We start from the raw sequence: 18,652 nt of genomic DNA, 5'->3' as shown, positions 1-18,652 counted from the left end.
AACAACCTTATTACATGACTCTTGTGTCAAAGGGAGGAAGGAAAGTGGGTCGAGTGTTTGCTCCATTATTGACGACGTGTTTCTGTGGTCTCCCCTTTCAGCTAACGAGGCCGGGGAGACACCTCTGGACATCGCACGCAGACTCAAACATCTTCAGTGTGAGGAGCTGGTGAGCTCACTGCATTAACTTTACACAAACTATCACTTCCTTGGAAGCGTTTAGGCTTATTTGCATTTGTGTGTTTTAGTTGAATCAGGCATTGGCGGGGAAATTCAATGCGCATGTTCACGTGGAATATGAATGGTGCCTGCAGCATGAAGACTTGGATGAAAGTGATGAGGATCTGGAAGAAAAGGTGACAAACTGAATATGAAATATTTTATTACTGCAAATTCTACACTTAAGTGCACTTATAAGCCAAAATTAAGGTGAAAATAAAATACATATAAAGGCTACAATTAACACAGGTTTACCTTGTAATCCTACCTATACTTGATGTTCCCAGCATCACCCATTAGCTCCGTTGATGTGACATAACACGCTTTTTTTCATCGGAGCGCCGTAGCTGCCGTGGTCCAAGCAGCTTTAGTAATTTTACACTCAATCAAACTTACTTAAGATTTGTCAGATCAAAACATAATTGCTACATGTGTAAGACTTATAAATGTGATATCAGCGTCCACTTCTGGAATTTACTACTTCATGACTGCACTCTAAGCATCATGGGAATTATAGTTCTATTTAATCCCTTGGGCTCAAAGCGTGTTGAAAAAGTAGCGGCGTATAATCTGGAATTTATCCACCGAAAAAAGTATATGGTTTCCTTTGCGGCCATAGGCTGTAAGTCCGTTCTACTGAAGTTCCCCTGTGCAGCATTAAATGACTGACTGTCATCTTCTTGTGTCCAGCCCAGTCCTCACCGCCGAGACGAGCGTCCGGTCAGCTGTTACACGCCCAACACCAACTCCCACACGCAGCCTCGTGACAATGCCGGCCTCGGCAAGGACAAGCAGCGGTCCTACCTGCCAAATCTGGTCAACAACGAGACCTACGGCACCATCGTCAACAACAACCCGCCTCAGTCCGGCCTTCCTGCCACCACCTCTGCACCACCGCTGCCCCCGAGGAACCTGGGTAATGCTTGATGCTAAAAATAAAAGACATGTCTGCAGCTTGCCAGTGTAATTTATTCGATGAGGAAGTTGAGCTGAGTGATTGCGTATGTGCTGCTAAAGAGCTCATAGCTGCACTGCACGACCGCACCGTGATACCACCATGGTGGGCCCGCTTTAATAACGTTAGTGGTCATCTGGAGAGCCGCCAAAGAGCATTGCTCTCCCTTTCCATTCCACTGACATACAATCAGCATTCATAGCAGACCGTCGCTCTATTCTCTCTTTTTCCTCCTTCACAGTCCAGCTAACCGGCCTTGGTGGGATGGCTCAACCGTCATCTTCCAACAACTGGAAACCCGGTTCTTTAGACCTGGTTGGACGTCAGAGATCGTCTTCGGACCCGCCCAACATGCACCCTCCAGCCCCTCCCTTCCGGCTCACCTCTGCAGGAGGTGACACACATCCTCCATTTCCACTTTATTTAGCAACATTTCCGACTTCTACCAATAAATATCATCAAACATCTCCTGCAGGGAAGCTTGATGGAATGGGCTTACACAGCAAGTCGGGTCAAGGACCTGCTGGATCCAGAGCCAATCAGTCCAAGTCCCCTGCAGGGTGAGGAAATATAATCAAAGCACAAGCTTATTGTCTTATGTACAGTCACTGGCCACAATGTTAGGTACACCTGCTAAATCTAATGATGGAGACAACAGAAATATTACAAATATTCCTCAGCATGATCAATAACAGTAGTTACTGTAGCTGTGGTAGTTCAGAAATCATTCATTCATTTTCTACCGCTTATCCTCACGATGGTCACAGAGGTGCTGGAGCCTATCCCAACTGTCTTCAGGCGAGAAGTGGGGTACACCTATTTGGAGTCGCCAATTAACCTAGCATGTTTTTGGAATGAGGGAGGAAAACCGGAGTGGTTTGGAAATCAAAAAATTCAAATTAATTATTCATTCATTCATTCATTTTCTACCACTTGTCCTCACAAGGGTCGTGGGGGTGCTGGAGCCTACCCCAGCTGTTTTACAAACAACCATTCACACTCACATTCATACCAATGGACGTGTTTCACGAGTTTAAATGTTTTCTTCATTTTGAAGATGTTCTAAGTAAAGCAGTTGATTGGGATTCCAAACATTTTCTTCACATGTTACAAATTTCAAATTTTTGTTCCTGACTGGGACTCAAACTTGCTTCATAAAACCATCCATCCATCCGCTTTTCCTTACTAGGGTCGCGGGGATGCTGGAGCCTATCCCAGCTGTCTTCGGGCGAGAGGCGGGGTACACCCTGCGCTGGTGGCCAGCTAATCACAGGGCACATATAGACAAACAACCATTCACACTCACATTCATACCTATGGACAATTTGGAGTCACCAATTAACCTAGCATGTTTTTGGAATGTGGGAGGAAACCGGAGTACCCGGAGAAAACCCACGCATGCATGAGGAGAACATGCAAACTCCACACAGAGATGGCCGAGGGTGGAATTGAACCCTCGACCCTTGAACCACTCGACCGCCGTGCCGCCCTCAAATTAATTAATTCGTTTTTTGTGATGTCCTAGTTACAGTAGCTCAGGTAGTTTGTTACTTAGCAGATTATGAGGCATTAGCAGGTATACCAAATAAAGTGTATGTTGAGGTGAAAAAGGTGAACTAGATGATGTCATGTCTTTTCACTTCCCGTTCTGCATTCTAGCACATGTTTTTCCATGTTTTCCAGCAATGATAAAGGCTTCACCCGAGGACCACTAAATCGAACAGAATCTATGGAGCGGCCAAGTGAGTCAACTGATAAACGGACAAGGCCTCGTGTTTGCAGGAAGACGTGCAAACTGTGCAGGCAGATTAAAAAGTTTCCCAATCTGTGCATTCCTGTTTTTCTGATGGGGAAGCGTGCAAACTTTGTTGTCTTTGTGATGTCGTTTCCTTTTCCTGGTCCAGCTAAGGCCGTGCCAGGTTGCCCCCGGAACTCCATAGGTCAGTCTCTACCTCCAGCCCCCCAGTTGAGGAAGGCCTACCCGGTGAGTTAAGCCTTCATTGTCACATAAGAGTTCTTACAAAGTTTTTTTTTTTTCATGTCATGAAATCTCGCTATTTTTAGAAACACAGGCCAAAGCGAGTGAAAGCCATCTACAACTGTGTGGCAGACAACCCCGACGAACTGACCTTCTCTGAGGGCGAGGTCATTGTGGTGGACGGGGAGGAGGACCAGGAGTGGTGGGTCAGTATCCGACATGTCTCTGTTTTGAGGCACATTGTAGCGTCTCTACAGTCACACAGAGTCAGAACTTTATTCGAACCTGAACACATCAACAGACGCCTCTTCGTCCATTTTTGGAAACAACACTCCCTCATTCGTCCCCACACTCACGCAAGGTCCATTCACAGGAATGCCTAACATTTGTGGTCTAAATAATCATAATTCCATAATTGACACAATTGGCGTTGCTAACATGAGGATGAGTTCAAGGGCACCGCGTAAATCTTAATGAGGAAGTACAATGCATATTACAGTATTTTCATTTGTTATTGCAGCCTAGTTAAGCCTCAGACAACCCGGGTCTCATTTCCACCTTGTGTCAGTGCACACTGGTATCCATGGTAACGCTAGCAAAAAGCCATGATCTCACACCATATCACACACACAATAAAAAGTTCCCTTCTTCTTCCTAACCCCTCTTTTTACCCCCCCGCCTGCTTCCTCTGAGGAGCCCCTTGTGTGGGGCAGCCTCTGAATTTAGTCCTCTCCGTCCCCCCCTTAAAGTCCCGCTGTCACCGCTGACCTCCCAACTTCCTATATGAGTCGTTTGTTTTGGTGTGCTGCCGCAGAAACATCTCCTAGTTGTTTTTATTTCCAGGTATAGGAGATGTTAAAAATGACTAAATGGAGCTTTTCACTGTTGCCTTCACTGTCAAGGTAACGCAGAGTATTGTTGACTGTATTCTAGTCAGATAGTTTTAGTGTTGTGTTGTCATACATCTCACTTAGTAAATGAACATAGACATATTGTGTATTCACCAAAAACCTCTTGTAGCCGCTTCTTCTAGTGTGTGTGTGTGTGTGTGTTAGCATTTAGTTTGTCTATACTTGTATAGTGTAAGGAAGCAGGATTATGCTTGTATTGAAGATTTTATTGTTTGTTTTTAAGGCGTTGAATGGACTGGGCCCCCAAATACATCTCGGACCTCATCTAAATTTACTCTCCAGCGTGGTCACTGAGGTCCGAGGGCCAGCTCCAACTTGTGGTGCCTAAGATGAGACTTAAGACCAGGGGGGACCGAGCCTTTTCTGTGGTTGGCCCCAAACTATGGAACTCTCTCCCCTCCCAAGTAAAAAAAGGCCCCCAACATCGAAAGCTTTAAGTCTCGTCTTAAAAGCCACTTTTATTCTCTGGCTTTTAACTCGGAGTGAGTCGTATGGTCTTTTAGTTCTTTCGTTTTTATTGTAATTGGTTTTATTTTTTATACTTTTATTGCTTTGTTTCTTGTTTTTAATATTTTAATATCTATTTTACTATTTTATTTCTTAAATGATCTTTTAGTTTTGGATTATTACTTTTTAATTTTACTAGTCTGTGCAGCACTTTGGAAACTCTGTTTATAAAATGTGCTATATAATTAAAGTGGATTGGATTGGATTCATTGCTGAAGTTGTTTGCAGAGCATCACTGCCATCTAGTGGCCTTTTATGGGTATGGCTGGAATTCAACGTTTGTATAAAAAGTGTTTTTTGGTGCTTATAGTGGATATTTAGATACAGGGGTCCTGCCAGTTCTAGTCCAAGACTGTGATCGGTACACTAAGTGGAGTTTTTAGTGAAGGTCGGATCTAAACTAAGTCACACATAACACATGAAAGACATATAGAATACAGTAATACTTGAAAATGTACCGTTGGCCTTAAGTAGATGTCTGGTCTTGACTGATGCGCCCATCTTCCTGTCTTCCAGCTGGGCCACATTGAAGGTGATCCAATGAGACGAGGAGCCTTCCCAGTCACTTTTGTACACTTCATTGTGGATTGACAGCCCCAGGAGCTTGCCCTTCAGCACCGTCATCGCAGCCTGGTTGTCATGGCAACAATCTGAGCATCCCCCTCTGGTGTGGGATACTCTCAGTGTGTTTCTAAATGCTTGCTGTTTATTTGTTTTCAAACGCCTGATTGTAGCCGTTGATCTCTCACTAGAAATGCACTTTCCTCGCTGCTCCGTCACACATGATGAAGGTTGTACAGTCCTCAATTCCTCCTCCTCCTCCTCTTCATCTTCTTCACTTATTTTTTTTTAACTGTGAATGAGCATAAGCGGCGCAACATGAGGCTTGTAGATGATGTTAGCAGCGGAGCAAATTGTGTTTTGGTGTGTTTGTCACATGCAGCAACATACCTGTTCTTCTTCTCTTCTCATTTCATGTCAAATGATGAGGCTTTATTGTGTGTGTGTGTGTGTGTGTGTGTGTGCTATAGATGGCTTCACATGTCACATGCCTTGTTATAAGGGAGTAGAAGTCGTTTATCGCAGATTTGTATAAATATACTGCTAAATGCAAACTTAAAGTGCATTTTTATTAAGCGGAAATGTCTTATTTAGCTGAAAATGACACAAAACACTGTTAGAAGTTGGATTTATTTCACAAGTTTAAATGTTTTCTTCATTTTGAAGACGTTCTAAGTAAAGCAGTCGATTGGGATTCCAAACATTTTCTTCACATGTTACAAATTTCACATTTTTGTTCCTGACTGGGACTCAAACTTGTGTCACAAAACCATCCATCCATCCGCTTTTCCTTACTAGGGTCGCGGGGATGCTGGAGCCTATCCCAGCTGTCTTTGGGCGAGAGGCGGGGTACACCCTGGACTGGTCGCCAGCCAATCACAGGGCACATATAGACAAACAACCATTCACACTCACATTCATACCTATGGACAATTTGGAGTGGCCAATTAACCTAGCATGTTTTTGGAATGTGGGAGGAAATCGGAGTACCCGGAGAAAAACCAACGCACATACGGGGAGAACATGCAAACTCCACACAGAGATGCCTGAGCGGGGGAATCGAACCCCGCTCTCCTAGCTGTGAGGCCTCTGTGGCTTCACCAAACCATCACATTCAAATATACTACACATAATTCATTACAAATAATACAAACACAAAAGAAATGACCCCCAATTTGATTTTTTTTGTTACTAGGATATTTCATAATGGTGCTAAATATCTTCCATTTTCTCCTGTCAAACTCAAGGATAAATATAGTTAAAAGTTATTTTATTTTGTCGCTTTCAGCTAAAAAAAAAAATTCAACAACTTAAAATGAACTTAAAGAATTGTTTCATTGTCTTTGCGTGGACGTCTTAGCATGTCCACATGAGAAAAGTGTTAGTTGCATTTAAAAAAATAAGCATTCACTGTAAAGTAGTTGAATGTGGTGTTGCAGAGCATTTGAATGCAAAGTGAATGTTAATATCTTAATATTTACGCATTTAACCTGACACCATGAGAGCCTTTGTGACAATTGCACCTAAACCTACATGGTGTTTGTTGTGAACTCACTGGAAACAGGAAGATTGATTCTATACATGTGTACATAGATTTATATGTGTGTGTTGATATTTAAATGTACACAAGCGGGCGGTCTTAATGCACTGTGGTGTCGTGGAGAACTTCTGGCTGGACTTTGTATGTACAGTATGTGTAAAATAACATCACTTGTCATTATTTGTCTTTGGGTCTCTTTAAATGGGAAATGAAACTGGAATAAATTATAAATCTTTGGTTTCTGGGAGCAGTAATGACGTACGTTGATGTGTCATTGTATAAATCATAATTAGAATACATTTAAAACGTGCCCAATGAAGCTCATTGTTTTGAAAGTGCTGCCCTCTACTGGCAATGAACAGCTACACAACCTTGAAAAAAAACTAAATTGTGACAAGGTCAGGTTAAAAACTGACAAAGTAGAAAATCCATGATTTTTATTTCTAAATCATTCATTCATTTGTGAAATCATAAATATTTTAGAGTGGATTTATAATCCCCTCAACTGTATGGAATTATTTATTTTTTACCCAGTACAGCATACATGGTATACGTAACTCCACCACGAGGTGGTGTTGTGAGTCAATTAATAAAAAAGTGTATTAAAACGTTTAGTCAATCTAATGGATTGATTTCACACGCCAGCTTTGTATTAATCCTTGTAATAAATATAAGAAGATATAATAATTAATGATAAAAGTCTCCCACAAACAAAAAAACAACCACATTACTACAACTCTATTCATATTCATAATAATGACAATAATAGTTTAACACAAATATATTTTGGTAACACAACCAATCATCTCAATTACTAGTCATTCTATTATTTATTGTCCACTAACACCATCTTTTTACGTCACAATTCGACCAGTACCCGAGGAATGTGGGCGGGTCTTTTTTTCAGTTCTTTTGGGACTGTAATCTGATTTGTCCTGAGACCTGTAAGTCAAGTGCCTCTTCCCCCTTTCCTGAAATATGATTGGCTGATGTGATTTCACTTTCTCCAAACCACTGGAAGCTCTACGCCTCTGGAAGCTCAGCGTTTTACCGCCAAAGATGCACTTCTGTCAAGATAGTTCACCACCCAATTAATGTTTATTGTTATGTATTATCTAATAATGGTGTGGGGGGAGGAATAAAAATGCGGTTTAAATACATGTAGCAGATAGCTAGTAGCTGGTTAGTGGTAAGACGAGTGAGAAGATACTGTATTATTGACAAATACATATTCTCATTTTAAACACGGATGCGAGTTGTATCGTTTTTGGTGAATAGCACAGTCAGTGACAGAAAATTGATATTTGACACTTTCGAATGACGAAATCATAATCGAATACGAAAGTAATATTGCATTGTTTTGGCGAAAAGCAAAGTCGAGGGCGTTGTTTCTCTCGCTTCGCTCCATTGCTCTTTGTTTGGACGTGTGCCCTGGATGACAAGCGCCCAGCCCAATGCAGCAGCAACACCGGTGGCGGCCGTGTATTTATCATCGCGGCAGCCGAGGGGAGTGAAGCGAACCCGGGGGGAGGAGGAGGAAGGAGAGAAAAGGATTTTATACTTCCACCATCCCCAAGCATGGCTACCCGTAGCACGGCATCATGCACCGGATCCACTCTGCTGCAGCCCATCAGCGAAATCATCAACCTCCCCGTCGACCAGGTACGACACAGGATGCTTCATTTTGGTCATTTTGCGGTGTGAAAAATGTGGCCGGGACTTCTCATTATGAAGCCGTTTGTTAGCTGTGTTGTGTACGTTAGGCTAACGGGATGGTGCTGATGCGCAACGCTAACCTTGGGTAAACGTTAGCACAGGCCAGTTGTGAGGATACTGCTCAACAGGGACGGTTAACGTGTCATCTTTAACATGGCTTTGCTTTCTACCAGTAATGCCTTTTGTCTGCTGCACACAGCCTATTTGTAGAGCACCCCCTCCCTCCCATTCAACCTCTCAGCTGCTTGCCACTATAATCACAATTAACTAGTTATATTACACTTAAATATTCACTTGGCGCCCCACCGCCACTTGTATTCCCTTCAAGGTGATACATAACAAATGAATGAAAACGTTTTGTGTCATTTAGTAGGGTGACATTACTTATTTTGCACAAATGAAAGGTCCCATATTATGCTGTGTTTCAGCAAAAAATACATCTCTGAGGGTTTATTGGGCAAAATCTAGTCTTGCTGATGGAACTTCCATGATGAGTGAATTTATGAAACAAATATTGTAGTGAAAGTACAGAAAAGCTGCCTACGCCCTTCTAAATATGGTTTTTGAAGTTATTAGAGACCTCTACGTATGACATAACACCCCTACAGTCACCTTTACACTCATATTACCCAATATAGTCGACATAATAAGGGAAAATAATTTAGAGAGCTCCTATTTCTGGATACTAGAATAGATAGATAGATAGATAGACTTTCTTTATTGTCATTGCACAATAACACAGCAGTGAAATTGTCAATGAAAAGTCATTACCTGGCTCCCGTATAATAATAAATAATATAGTATTAAAATAATAATAAAAAATAATAAAATAATACTAGTACTTCCTGTGGTGGCTATTGTCTCATTAATGTAACATGACTGACACCTAGTGACCAATGAAGAATACTACACAGCACAGCATGTCTTTCAAAGCATTTTCTGAATGCCTTATTCTAGCAATGCTGGAAAATGCTTAAGTTAAGCCAAAACTATATCAAAATTGTTCAAATATGTGTATTTTTTGACTAATAATATGAGTCAAATGATGAAACAGTCTGATTTATTACTTACCAAACAACAATGTAACATCAAGTAGTGGGACAGGAGGACACAAACAGTACTAATACTAGTACTAGTATCATGCTAGATTAGCCTATTAGATAGTTAGCAGAGTGGCATGCTTTAGTTTAAGATGTCTAGCGAAGCCTTTTTGTCTAAATTGTCCTGTTTGGTGTATACATGGGGTGGTGGGTTCATGTAGCTCACGGTGGGTCAGAAAAGAAGTTTGAGCTGATTTTCTCTCAATTGAGTGAAATTATATAATTTTTCTCTTGTCTGGGGCTTTTTAATGTAGGGGTGCCCAACAAAAAAGGATGACGGGGACCATGTTTTCTTTTTTCTTTTTTTTTAACACCAACCCATGTAAATATAGATATGCATCAAAACAATGCAAATTGCTTTTTTTGCACAATACAGTACTTACTGGCTTGGCTATTGTCAAAAGCAGGTACTATGATGTACTACAACATGGTCAGCTGGTACTCTGTGACCAAAAAAAATGCATCACTGTAATGTTTGAGGATAAATTTGAGACTAGAAATGACAAAAGAAATACTTAACAGTTGCCATGCTCCTTTTTCTTCCTGCCCTCAAGCGCCTCTTGGAAAAAATGTGTCTCCTTTAGTGTGGCTAGGCCCTCAAAAACCTCAAATTGAGCCAAGAAGAGCCGAGTTGGTACTATACAATGGAACAGCGATACTAGTGTTTGTCGTGTGATGCAAGATTTCTACATCTTTTATACTTTGCAACTCAAAGAGACGCATATCCTCACGAATGTCTCAAGTATCCCCCCCCCCGCCAACAATCTTATTAAACACAACATGGGGGAAGTCACCGGATGTCACACCCCCCCACAGTGCTGCTACAGCTCCCGCTCATCACATGTCTGTTCCAGCAGTGCTTGGATCAATCCTGCTATTATGATACATGTGTGGTCCACTGATTGTTAGTGTGTGTGTGTCTGTGTGTTGTGTTGACAGTAGGGACTCCCATGCGGAGCTTTCTGTGCTATAATGGGAGTGTGAAATCTGAACTTTGGCAGCTCGCTTTACTGTACCAGCGACACCGCTTCTGTCTGATGCCACTCCTTCTTATTTAAAGGGGACCTATTATGCTCATTTTCTTTGTATTTGGTTGTGGACTTCTCTAAAATAGGTACACACATTACGAGCACAGAAAACTTTCTAGTTCTTCCAGAATCTGCAGCTGTGCATCTGTGCCGCCTGCAAAAACCTTTTTTAATGTATTCCAGGCACGCCCACTCCACTGTGGTTGGAGAGTGTTTGCACTAGCTGCAAGCTAACTCAACTTTGTAGGATTTATAATAAATGGTGATTTAATTTGATATATTTAGAATATCCGCTGTTAACATACAGTCATAGGTTTTGGATCCCAAATCCGATCCCGAAGTCAAGACTAGACAGTCCAAAGTTTCTCAGGAAAAGAGATTCAAGTCTTTCAACGTTAAGTAACATTTTAGTTTTAGGTTTTTTACAGTTTTGGTAATATCTATTGTGGTCATTACACGTTTTTACGGGACTACCAGTGTTTAAAAAAACTCAAGTAGAGCCGCTAATTATTGTGGGAAACAGCTATTAGCAACCCAGCTCCCTTTAGTATGCACACTCTATAATGCTACACAGACAAGCGCTTTTGATCCATGACTTACACTAAATAAACACAGTTAGGACATTGATAATTGTTATGCTTAGACTTCTGACTCTTCCACATGGCCAAGCAACGCTGGAAAGGTGTCGGACTTCAGCAAGTTTGTCGGCTAGTCCAGCTGCATACCGGCCAGGGAATCAGGAACTCCAACTACTTGTGCCTAATGGTGGTGTCTTTAGGAATTGTGAACAAATATGGCTTTCTCGTACAAGAGAAGCCGAGCTAGGGGGAGAGCAGAGGGTGTATTGCGCCTACAGCCACACCCTTAAGGATTCCCTGTGACATCACAAAGGAACAGTTTTGCAACGCCCTCTGGAACCCGAGCATTTTGAGTCATTCCAAACTTCTTTCAGGGCTCACTTCCAAATACACAAACCTCATCATCTGAAACGTTGGCATCGTTTAACACAAGAGTACATTCTAAGTTTATAGGTCAGAAAAGTGGAAAAAGCATAATAGGTCCCCTTTAAATAAGACTTCTGTGTGCACGGTTATGAAGTACTGGCTCAAAGTCACATATCCTCATTTCAAGCTACCTCGTAACAACGTTGGCTGACTTCATCTGCTCGTCATAAACCTTGACTGAGTCGCTGCTCTTGATGACATTGACCCGACAGTGTTCATTCCGGAAAAATCCTTGACATTTTGCTGCTTACGCATCCGCTTCTTCTGAAGCACACGTCCACTGACATTTCTTGAAGTGAGCACCTTATTGTTTCGATGAACAAACACACTGTAGTGTAGTGTCACAAGCTAGTGTTGAATCCTTGACTGTAGGGATGCTGATATTGGCATAACAAGTAATGGTGGAATTATACTGATGTACAGATACAGATATTTGAAGGCCTGTTTAGGGGTTTATGATGGCAGGGGGCTGGAGTGGGGGAAGTTGAACAGTACTTCTGTCGTTTTATTGACATTAATTTGGAGATGGTTGTCCATGCACCACTTGGTGATATGTGTGACTGTGTAATGATAACCCAAAGTGGATTGGTTGGTACAGAGGAGTAAAATAATGTGGTGTAGTGTGTGTAGAGGAATAGGCTCAACACACATCCCTGTAGAAAAACTCTGTATCGAGTTGAAGGCAATTAATAACTAAATTCAACACACAATAAAGAAAAACTAATTCTATAATTTTGCCGGCCTCGATATATTGACATATGCATGGATTTTTTGTTTTCCTCCTGTCTCTCTGCCAAACAGGCTGGATGACAAGAGAGTTCACTCTGTGCATTTGCCTCAGCACCTGGGCGTGTTGGTTCTATAGCGGAATGAATTGAGTGAGCAGACATTTTGTTCCATTGGGGAGAGGCAGGGGAGCTAGCCCGTGTGTACTTGCTAGCTTTGTTTGTCTTGTGCTACATGATCTAATAATTTCTTTGTGCATTTTTGTAGGACACTTATGGTCCAGCAAAGTTATTGTGTGCACCTTCCCCTTCTATTAGTCCTGAACATATAGCCATGGTCTGGATGTGGACCATGGATCCAGACCATTACTATTATTAGGTGCTTCTTGTGCACTTGATTTAGTTGAACCTGTGCAGCCTTCTGGCATTCTTTCTTGTTGTACATGAACGGGAGATCTACATGGATGCTTTTCCAGTGTATACTTCAGTAGTCTCAGAGTACACAATGATCTGTCTTTTTTTATTTCTAGGGAAAAGGACGGCCTAATACTGGGTCGTTATGATGGAAACCCATGCCAGATCTGCAACTCTACCATTTGGTGAAAAATTATTATTCCTGTCCCTAAAGTACCTGACTTGGGACTACTGATTCTATTTTAAAACCCCAGAGTCCAGTCAAAGATTCTTCAACCCTCCTCTGATTTTAATTGTCTATCCTCCTGGGAGTCTTATATGTCCAATTGATTTCTTTCCCCCACGGTTCTTGCTAATGGAGTGCCGCTGGCTGCCGCTGTTATTATTATGGTGCAAGTACAGTATGTGTGATTCCTCACGGGGAAGTACGGAATGCCGTTAGGGTGCTTGACAACACAGGTCTTGAGCAGTTCTCCGGAGGACTGTAGCATCATCTGATTAATGAGTCTTGATGGTTGTGAGTGTTAAATATCAACCACAAATGATGATGAAGAGGAAGAATCTGCCCAGTGGGAGGAGCCAGTCCTGTCTGAAGCCTTAGCTAATATTCTCACTGCTTTTAGGGATATACTTTAAACAGCAGTTAAAGATCATCTATATGACAAGAGGTCTCTGGTGTCATTCAGGACCTACTGCGAAACGCTAGTCAAAGATTGTTTTTATAACAGGAGCGCGGTCCATATGAGAGGAGCATTCTTCTGTTTGGTCAAAGATCATATGTATATGACAGGAGCGCTCTGCTATGATAGGAGCACAGCAGCTGTGTCCAAGGCGCTGATGACATTGCATCCAATCTGAATAAGAGGACGTGCATATTTTATCAGCGGGACTGTGCACCGTCTCTTGTACCTCGGTCAACATCTTTTGAGACCATCGGTGCCGACTGACCCCCTCGGGAGCAGATAGACTCTTGACGTGTGCACCCAGCTTTTTTTCAGCTCCAGTTAATAGTCCGTCAGAGTATTGATCAACCGTAGCTGCGACCTGCACTGTCATGTGGAAATGTAGCCACTGTGTTTTCAACTGATTGTCAGTGTCCACACCTTAGGGGCATCTCACATTGATTCTCCTCAAGCACATCGCAGCTACGGGAAATGGAAACGGATACACTTGCATTCCGGCATCCCATTTGATTTGGGAAGTATGTGAACAATATTCGCTGATAGCTCATATCAGCTCAGATAATAAGGCTTAAGGACAGACTCATTTCTTTTCTCCCGCTTCTTAAAACCTTACCGTCAGTGAGAAACCTCCTGATAATGACAGCTTTTGCTGCAACTGAGGGTTAAATATACAAGTGCTTCAATAGCTGTGTGGCGGGTCAAACCTGCAATTGTCTAATTTGCAAGACACTCACAATGTCACGACATTGCTGTACCCATATATTTTGTCTATTGGTTAATTTAGACCCCTGCTATAATATTGTACCATCTTTAATTGTGCTGTGACACAGAGCCTTACTCATGCTTCTCTGCACTTCTTCACAAAACCAGACTTTAGGCACTGAAACTGCTTTTACAACCAAATTCATGTACACAAATACACACATAGCCACAGATTCTTGTATTGTTATTGTAAATGAACTGATATTAAAATGCATCCAAATAACACATCCCAGGCAGAACATGAACACGGAAAAAACACCTACGTAATTGCAAATCCAAGTGCCAATGAAGTGACAGCAGGGATGTCCAATCACACATGAAGAAGAAAAGGCAGAGCCAATCAATGAGCTTAAGGCTTGAACGTTATGCATATTCAAGCATAAAAATGTCTAAATGAACGAAAATACTAATTTAAGGCATTAAAAAGACGCATTCAAAGACTTTGAGGATATGTGGTATTCTACATTGGTCACTCGGTGTCAGTTATTTTACGTTATTTTCGGTGAGACACACAGGCACCAGACTCGTTTGCCGGAACAACAGGCTTTGATTGCAGGTTGTGCAATCAAAAATAGTAAAACTAAATAAAAATTATTTCAAATATGGTCTCGTGTTGTGTCTGTAACGCAGACTAAACTGAAAATCAACTCTGAACCCCCTGACATCACGTCCTGTTCATTCCTAATCAGAAGTCATTTACAGCAGCACATGCCTTATTTATGTCTTAAATGGCTTCCAGTCTATACTCTTATTATGTCAACTACAGTATATCGGGTAATACGGTGTAAAGGTGACTATGGGGTGTTATTCCAGATCTAGAGGGCTCTAAAAATGTCATCAATTGTATTTAGAAGGTCATAAATAGGTTAATTCACTTATCACGGTCCATTCTGAAACCAATTAAGCACGGTAAATGAGGAATCACTGTAATGATTTTGGATGGTAAAAACTTCAGGAATCCAAAACTGCCTTTTGAAAAAGCCCCCACCCCCCCAAAACACACACGGTGTCTGTGCTACAGTCCCAATTAAAACTCTGACCCTGCAGTGAAACGCTCCTGAAGCACAACAGGCGTCTTTGTCATTCTTACGTGATATTTGCCATGACGACTCGCCGATGAAGTTGCACCAGTCGATGAAATTTCAACAGGGTTCTATCTTTGGCATATGAGCAGTTTCAATCCCAAGCTGCTGTCCGCACGGCCCACCTGTCAGAACGTTTCACGTTTTGCTCATTTTGCCTCAACTCATGACAAGTTATCTTCCAAAACTGCGGTTTTGTTGACACTGTTCTTCTGGAGTCTGAGCACTGCTGCTTGCTTTTCTCAGACGCAAGCTGTAATAAACACTTGAGAGGAGATAGTGGAGTGCTTGACAGTAGATGCCTGCCAGAGTGTTAAGCCATTTAGTAAAGATCCACTGTTTAAAGGTGGTATCCCCACATTGAGGACTCGCATGCCAACTGTATCATAGCAACTGACTTTCTACCTTCTGTTCTACGTAGTCATGTGGAAATCAAATGTCATTTCCCTTGTTTTGCCATACTGATTAAATAGAGATATAGCCTGAGGAAAAACAGTCCATCCCGGCTCCCCCGAGGTGCCGCTAACTCTTCATACTGGCAAAATAGAGCAGAATGAATGCAATTAAAACAACAAGGCTCACTTGATCGGTATCAACATCCTCTTGGATATGGCAACACACACCCTGTGACTTTTTTTCCTGCAGGCATGCTATGTTAAAGTTTAAAGAAAGTCACAGTGGGAATGTAGCATCTTAGCAATTAACTGGAAATCCTTGTCAACATGGCCACTGATTAACCATATTTTTCGTGCACAGAACAGTGATTTTGGTGTTGTTTGGATCGGGTTAAAGTGGTATGAGCATGTAATAGATGACAGAAGGAGTGGGGGAGTACACTCTTAATGTTTAGTGGTGACAAACAGGCTCTAGGTACACATTATTATAACATAAAAAAGTCAATTCGGCATCATAGGTAACCCTTTAAATATGTGTTTCTTTGTTTTTAAAAGGCAGCAGCTTCACGTTAAGAGCAACCCATTGTTGTACACCGAACACTCATGGTTTCCTGGTTTGCACAGCTGATTGTTTATTCATGCAGGAGAAGAACTGCGGTCAGGTGCTGCTTCCAGTAAAGCCTAGAAGTGTGGGAGAAAGTACTTTATGATTTCTCAGGATTCTCAGCGTGAGTGGGACGTTTCCACAACAAAAGATTATCACTGTGGATAATCTACTCATGCAATCCTCCTGTGTGCTTTAAACACAAATATTTCACGTTGGCTTTTTTTTTTGGTTGCTACATGTTTAGGACTTGACTGCATCAGTCATTACTTGGCTGTTGGATCCCCAGCACTAAAGGATGAGGACACCTGCTGGACTCCACGCTTAGTTTGGGTCGACGTGTTTGAAGAAAGTACACACCACACACACACACACACACACACACTTTGCAGGGAATGGCTGATTGTTCGGCTATTTATAGCCAGCCTGACCGTACAGAGTCTGGCTGGGATCAGCGGCCCAGCTCAGGCAGCAGAACACCTCACTGCAGGCTATAAGGGTCCACAATCTGCAGCCTTGATTTGACTAAAAACCTTACAATTTGGCAAAAAGTGACACACTTCTGGGTATTATACTTTGCTGTCTGAGTGGTAGAGATTACTTAAATAGCATCCAGAAAGTGCTTGTGTGTAAATACAGGTGTGTCTACGGAATGTCTGTCTTTGCAATAGAGCATAGTGCAATGGAGAATAGTCATAGACTTATTCCTACAACACTATTTGAAAAAAGTATCTCCTATAATAGGTAGCTGGTCTGGGAATTGATTTATTTTAACTCCGCATTCAACTAAATCATCTGTAATAAAAATAAACAGCCCATAGCAGTACCTCAGAAGCCAATATATTGGGCAATATCAACACAATAGCCTTGTGAATCATTGTTATTTTAGTAGTGACTTACTTGGCAGGCATACACTATAACACAAAACATGTTTTCTTAGACTCTAAAACCTTATTTACAGCTAGAAATGGCATTGGTTTCCCAGTTTTCATTCATGGATATGACACCCCCAGTTGGGTTTATGCAACGTCCTTGATCCACTCCCTGTGGAGCCACTGACGCTGCCTGAGTCAGTGAGGACAACAGCTGAAGGAAATGTACACAGACTACACAGCAGGGTTGGAGTCTCTCATGCATTTGGCCTCCACACTGCTGCAGGAGTGCAGAGCAATGAGGAGGTTTTATTCCAATGGACGTCTCGTTGTGCAGACCAGCAAAGGCGTGTGTGTGAAAATAGGAGGCACATTGCACATTGTGGCTATTTTCATCGGCATGGACCCCATTTGCCACTGAGGAAACTTCAATGCATCAATGTAGGCTTAAGGTCATAAAACTGCTTTAAGCATGTGAAGGCTTCATTTCTCATCATACCTGTTTGTAGTTCTCTTGGAAGCATAATGAGAAGGTGATGTTATGCATGGTAGAATTTTGATGAACTGTGGAATAGTCGCAGGACCCTGCAGGAACTTTGTTCCTCAACGTGGATCACACACATACACGCTGTATTTCATACAGTAATGAGCTTCAGGAAGTTGGTTTATCTCTCTCCCACTTGCACCCGCTCTGACTTCCTCCTCCCACTCCCTCTGCCAGTCAGGCTAAATGTTGCAGAAGAGCGCTATATACCGCCTCTGCCTGGAGGAAGCGCCCACAGAGCGTATTGCCCTTCAGCGCTAATCACTTACTGGCGCCTGCTACCCATCAAAACATCTACAAGCTGTCTGGTCTCGCTGGTCCCTACATGTTATGGATTGGCAGGTATAGAATGACATGCACTTAGTACTGCTTATTCTCTTCGGACGTAGGGCCGAGAGGTGGACTACACATTGGACTGATGCCAGTCAATGCCAGGCTAAATCGGCAGTTGAGCCTTGGCCAACTGTGTGAACCACTCTGACCGAAAGCCCCCCCGTAGTCATTGCACGTACCGAGCTTGAGTCCTTGAGTCAAGTCAAAACAGAAGACATCTTGAGGAACTTTACACATGGAGCAGGAAGTGAAGCCTAGAAGTGCGTTGTTTGGTTGATGGAGAATCACCACTAGCCTAAGACTTCGTTCAATTGGTTCTAAGAGTAGTGTTCAGATTTGTACTCAAACTTATTTGTGTTTGCATTGACAAAACAACCAATGATGAATGCTCTGTCAACGTATAATCACACCTGCAGTGTTTTTGTGAAGACTCACAATAGGTGATATGGATGTCAAGTCACTGTTTTTCTGCTACAATCCATCCTTCCACTCACATCAGCAGGTAGTCTATCTCCAATGTAGAGACTTCTCTCTTCCTTATGTTCCCGTTTGAATGCCTTCCAAACCTCCCTGCGGCGCCACTGTTCAAGCATGCCATCTGAAACAGTGCGAGCATCGAACCCCAGGGCATCTTTTCAGAGTGGATCAATAATAGAAAAAGGGATCCATGTATTATGAATGAAGAAACATTGTAACCGGGCTTGCAAAATGTGTATTTG

The 18,652-nt window shown here is 42.2% G+C and overlaps 2 protein-coding genes across 5 annotated transcripts in view; both read left to right on the top strand.

The window, feature by feature from the left end:
* The window catches only part of asap2a (ArfGAP with SH3 domain, ankyrin repeat and PH domain 2a), a 48,085-nt gene extending 40,281 nt beyond the window's left edge, over positions 1 to 7,804 (top strand). For 2 of the 3 annotated variants that reach the window (XM_058090397.2, XM_058090398.2), the window contains 9 exons: positions 102 to 169; positions 249 to 356; positions 910 to 1,135; positions 1,416 to 1,568; positions 1,650 to 1,734; positions 2,858 to 2,916; positions 3,079 to 3,158; positions 3,239 to 3,358; positions 5,087 to 7,804. In XM_058090397.2, the coding sequence (XP_057946380.2) occupies positions 102 to 169; positions 249 to 356; positions 910 to 1,135; positions 1,416 to 1,568; positions 1,650 to 1,734; positions 2,858 to 2,916; positions 3,079 to 3,158; positions 3,239 to 3,358; positions 5,087 to 5,161 (974 nt within the window). In that variant the 3' untranslated portion in view covers positions 5,162 to 7,804. Of the gene's footprint in view, positions 1 to 101; positions 170 to 248; positions 357 to 909; positions 1,136 to 1,415; positions 1,569 to 1,649; positions 1,735 to 2,857; positions 2,917 to 3,078; positions 3,159 to 3,238; positions 3,359 to 3,995; positions 4,055 to 5,086 lie in introns of all 3 variants that reach the window. The other variant, XR_009132370.2, reaches the window with a different exon arrangement.
* A 261-nt stretch (positions 7,805 to 8,065) lies between these two features.
* Positions 8,066 to 18,652, top strand: part of mboat2a (membrane bound O-acyltransferase domain containing 2a) — a 38,114-nt gene continuing 27,527 nt past the window's right edge. Inside the window, exon 1 of one of the 2 annotated variants that reach the window (XM_058090400.2) lies at positions 8,066 to 8,333. In XM_058090400.2, coding sequence (XP_057946383.2) covers positions 8,107 to 8,333 — 227 coding nt within the window. In that variant the 5' untranslated portion in view covers positions 8,066 to 8,106. The remainder of the gene's footprint in view (positions 8,334 to 18,652) is intronic. The other variant, XM_058090399.2, reaches the window with a different exon arrangement.

The sequence above is a fragment of the Doryrhamphus excisus genome, linkage group LG14 (assembly GCF_037039965.1).
Source record: "Doryrhamphus excisus strain RoL-2023G ecotype Guam linkage group LG14, RoL_Dexc_Guam_v1.1, whole genome shotgun sequence".
NCBI classification, from domain to species: Eukaryota; Metazoa; Chordata; class Actinopteri; order Syngnathiformes; family Syngnathidae; genus Doryrhamphus; species Doryrhamphus excisus.
Note: the sequence above shows the minus strand (reverse complement) of the source record. Positions and strands in the feature narration are given on the sequence as shown.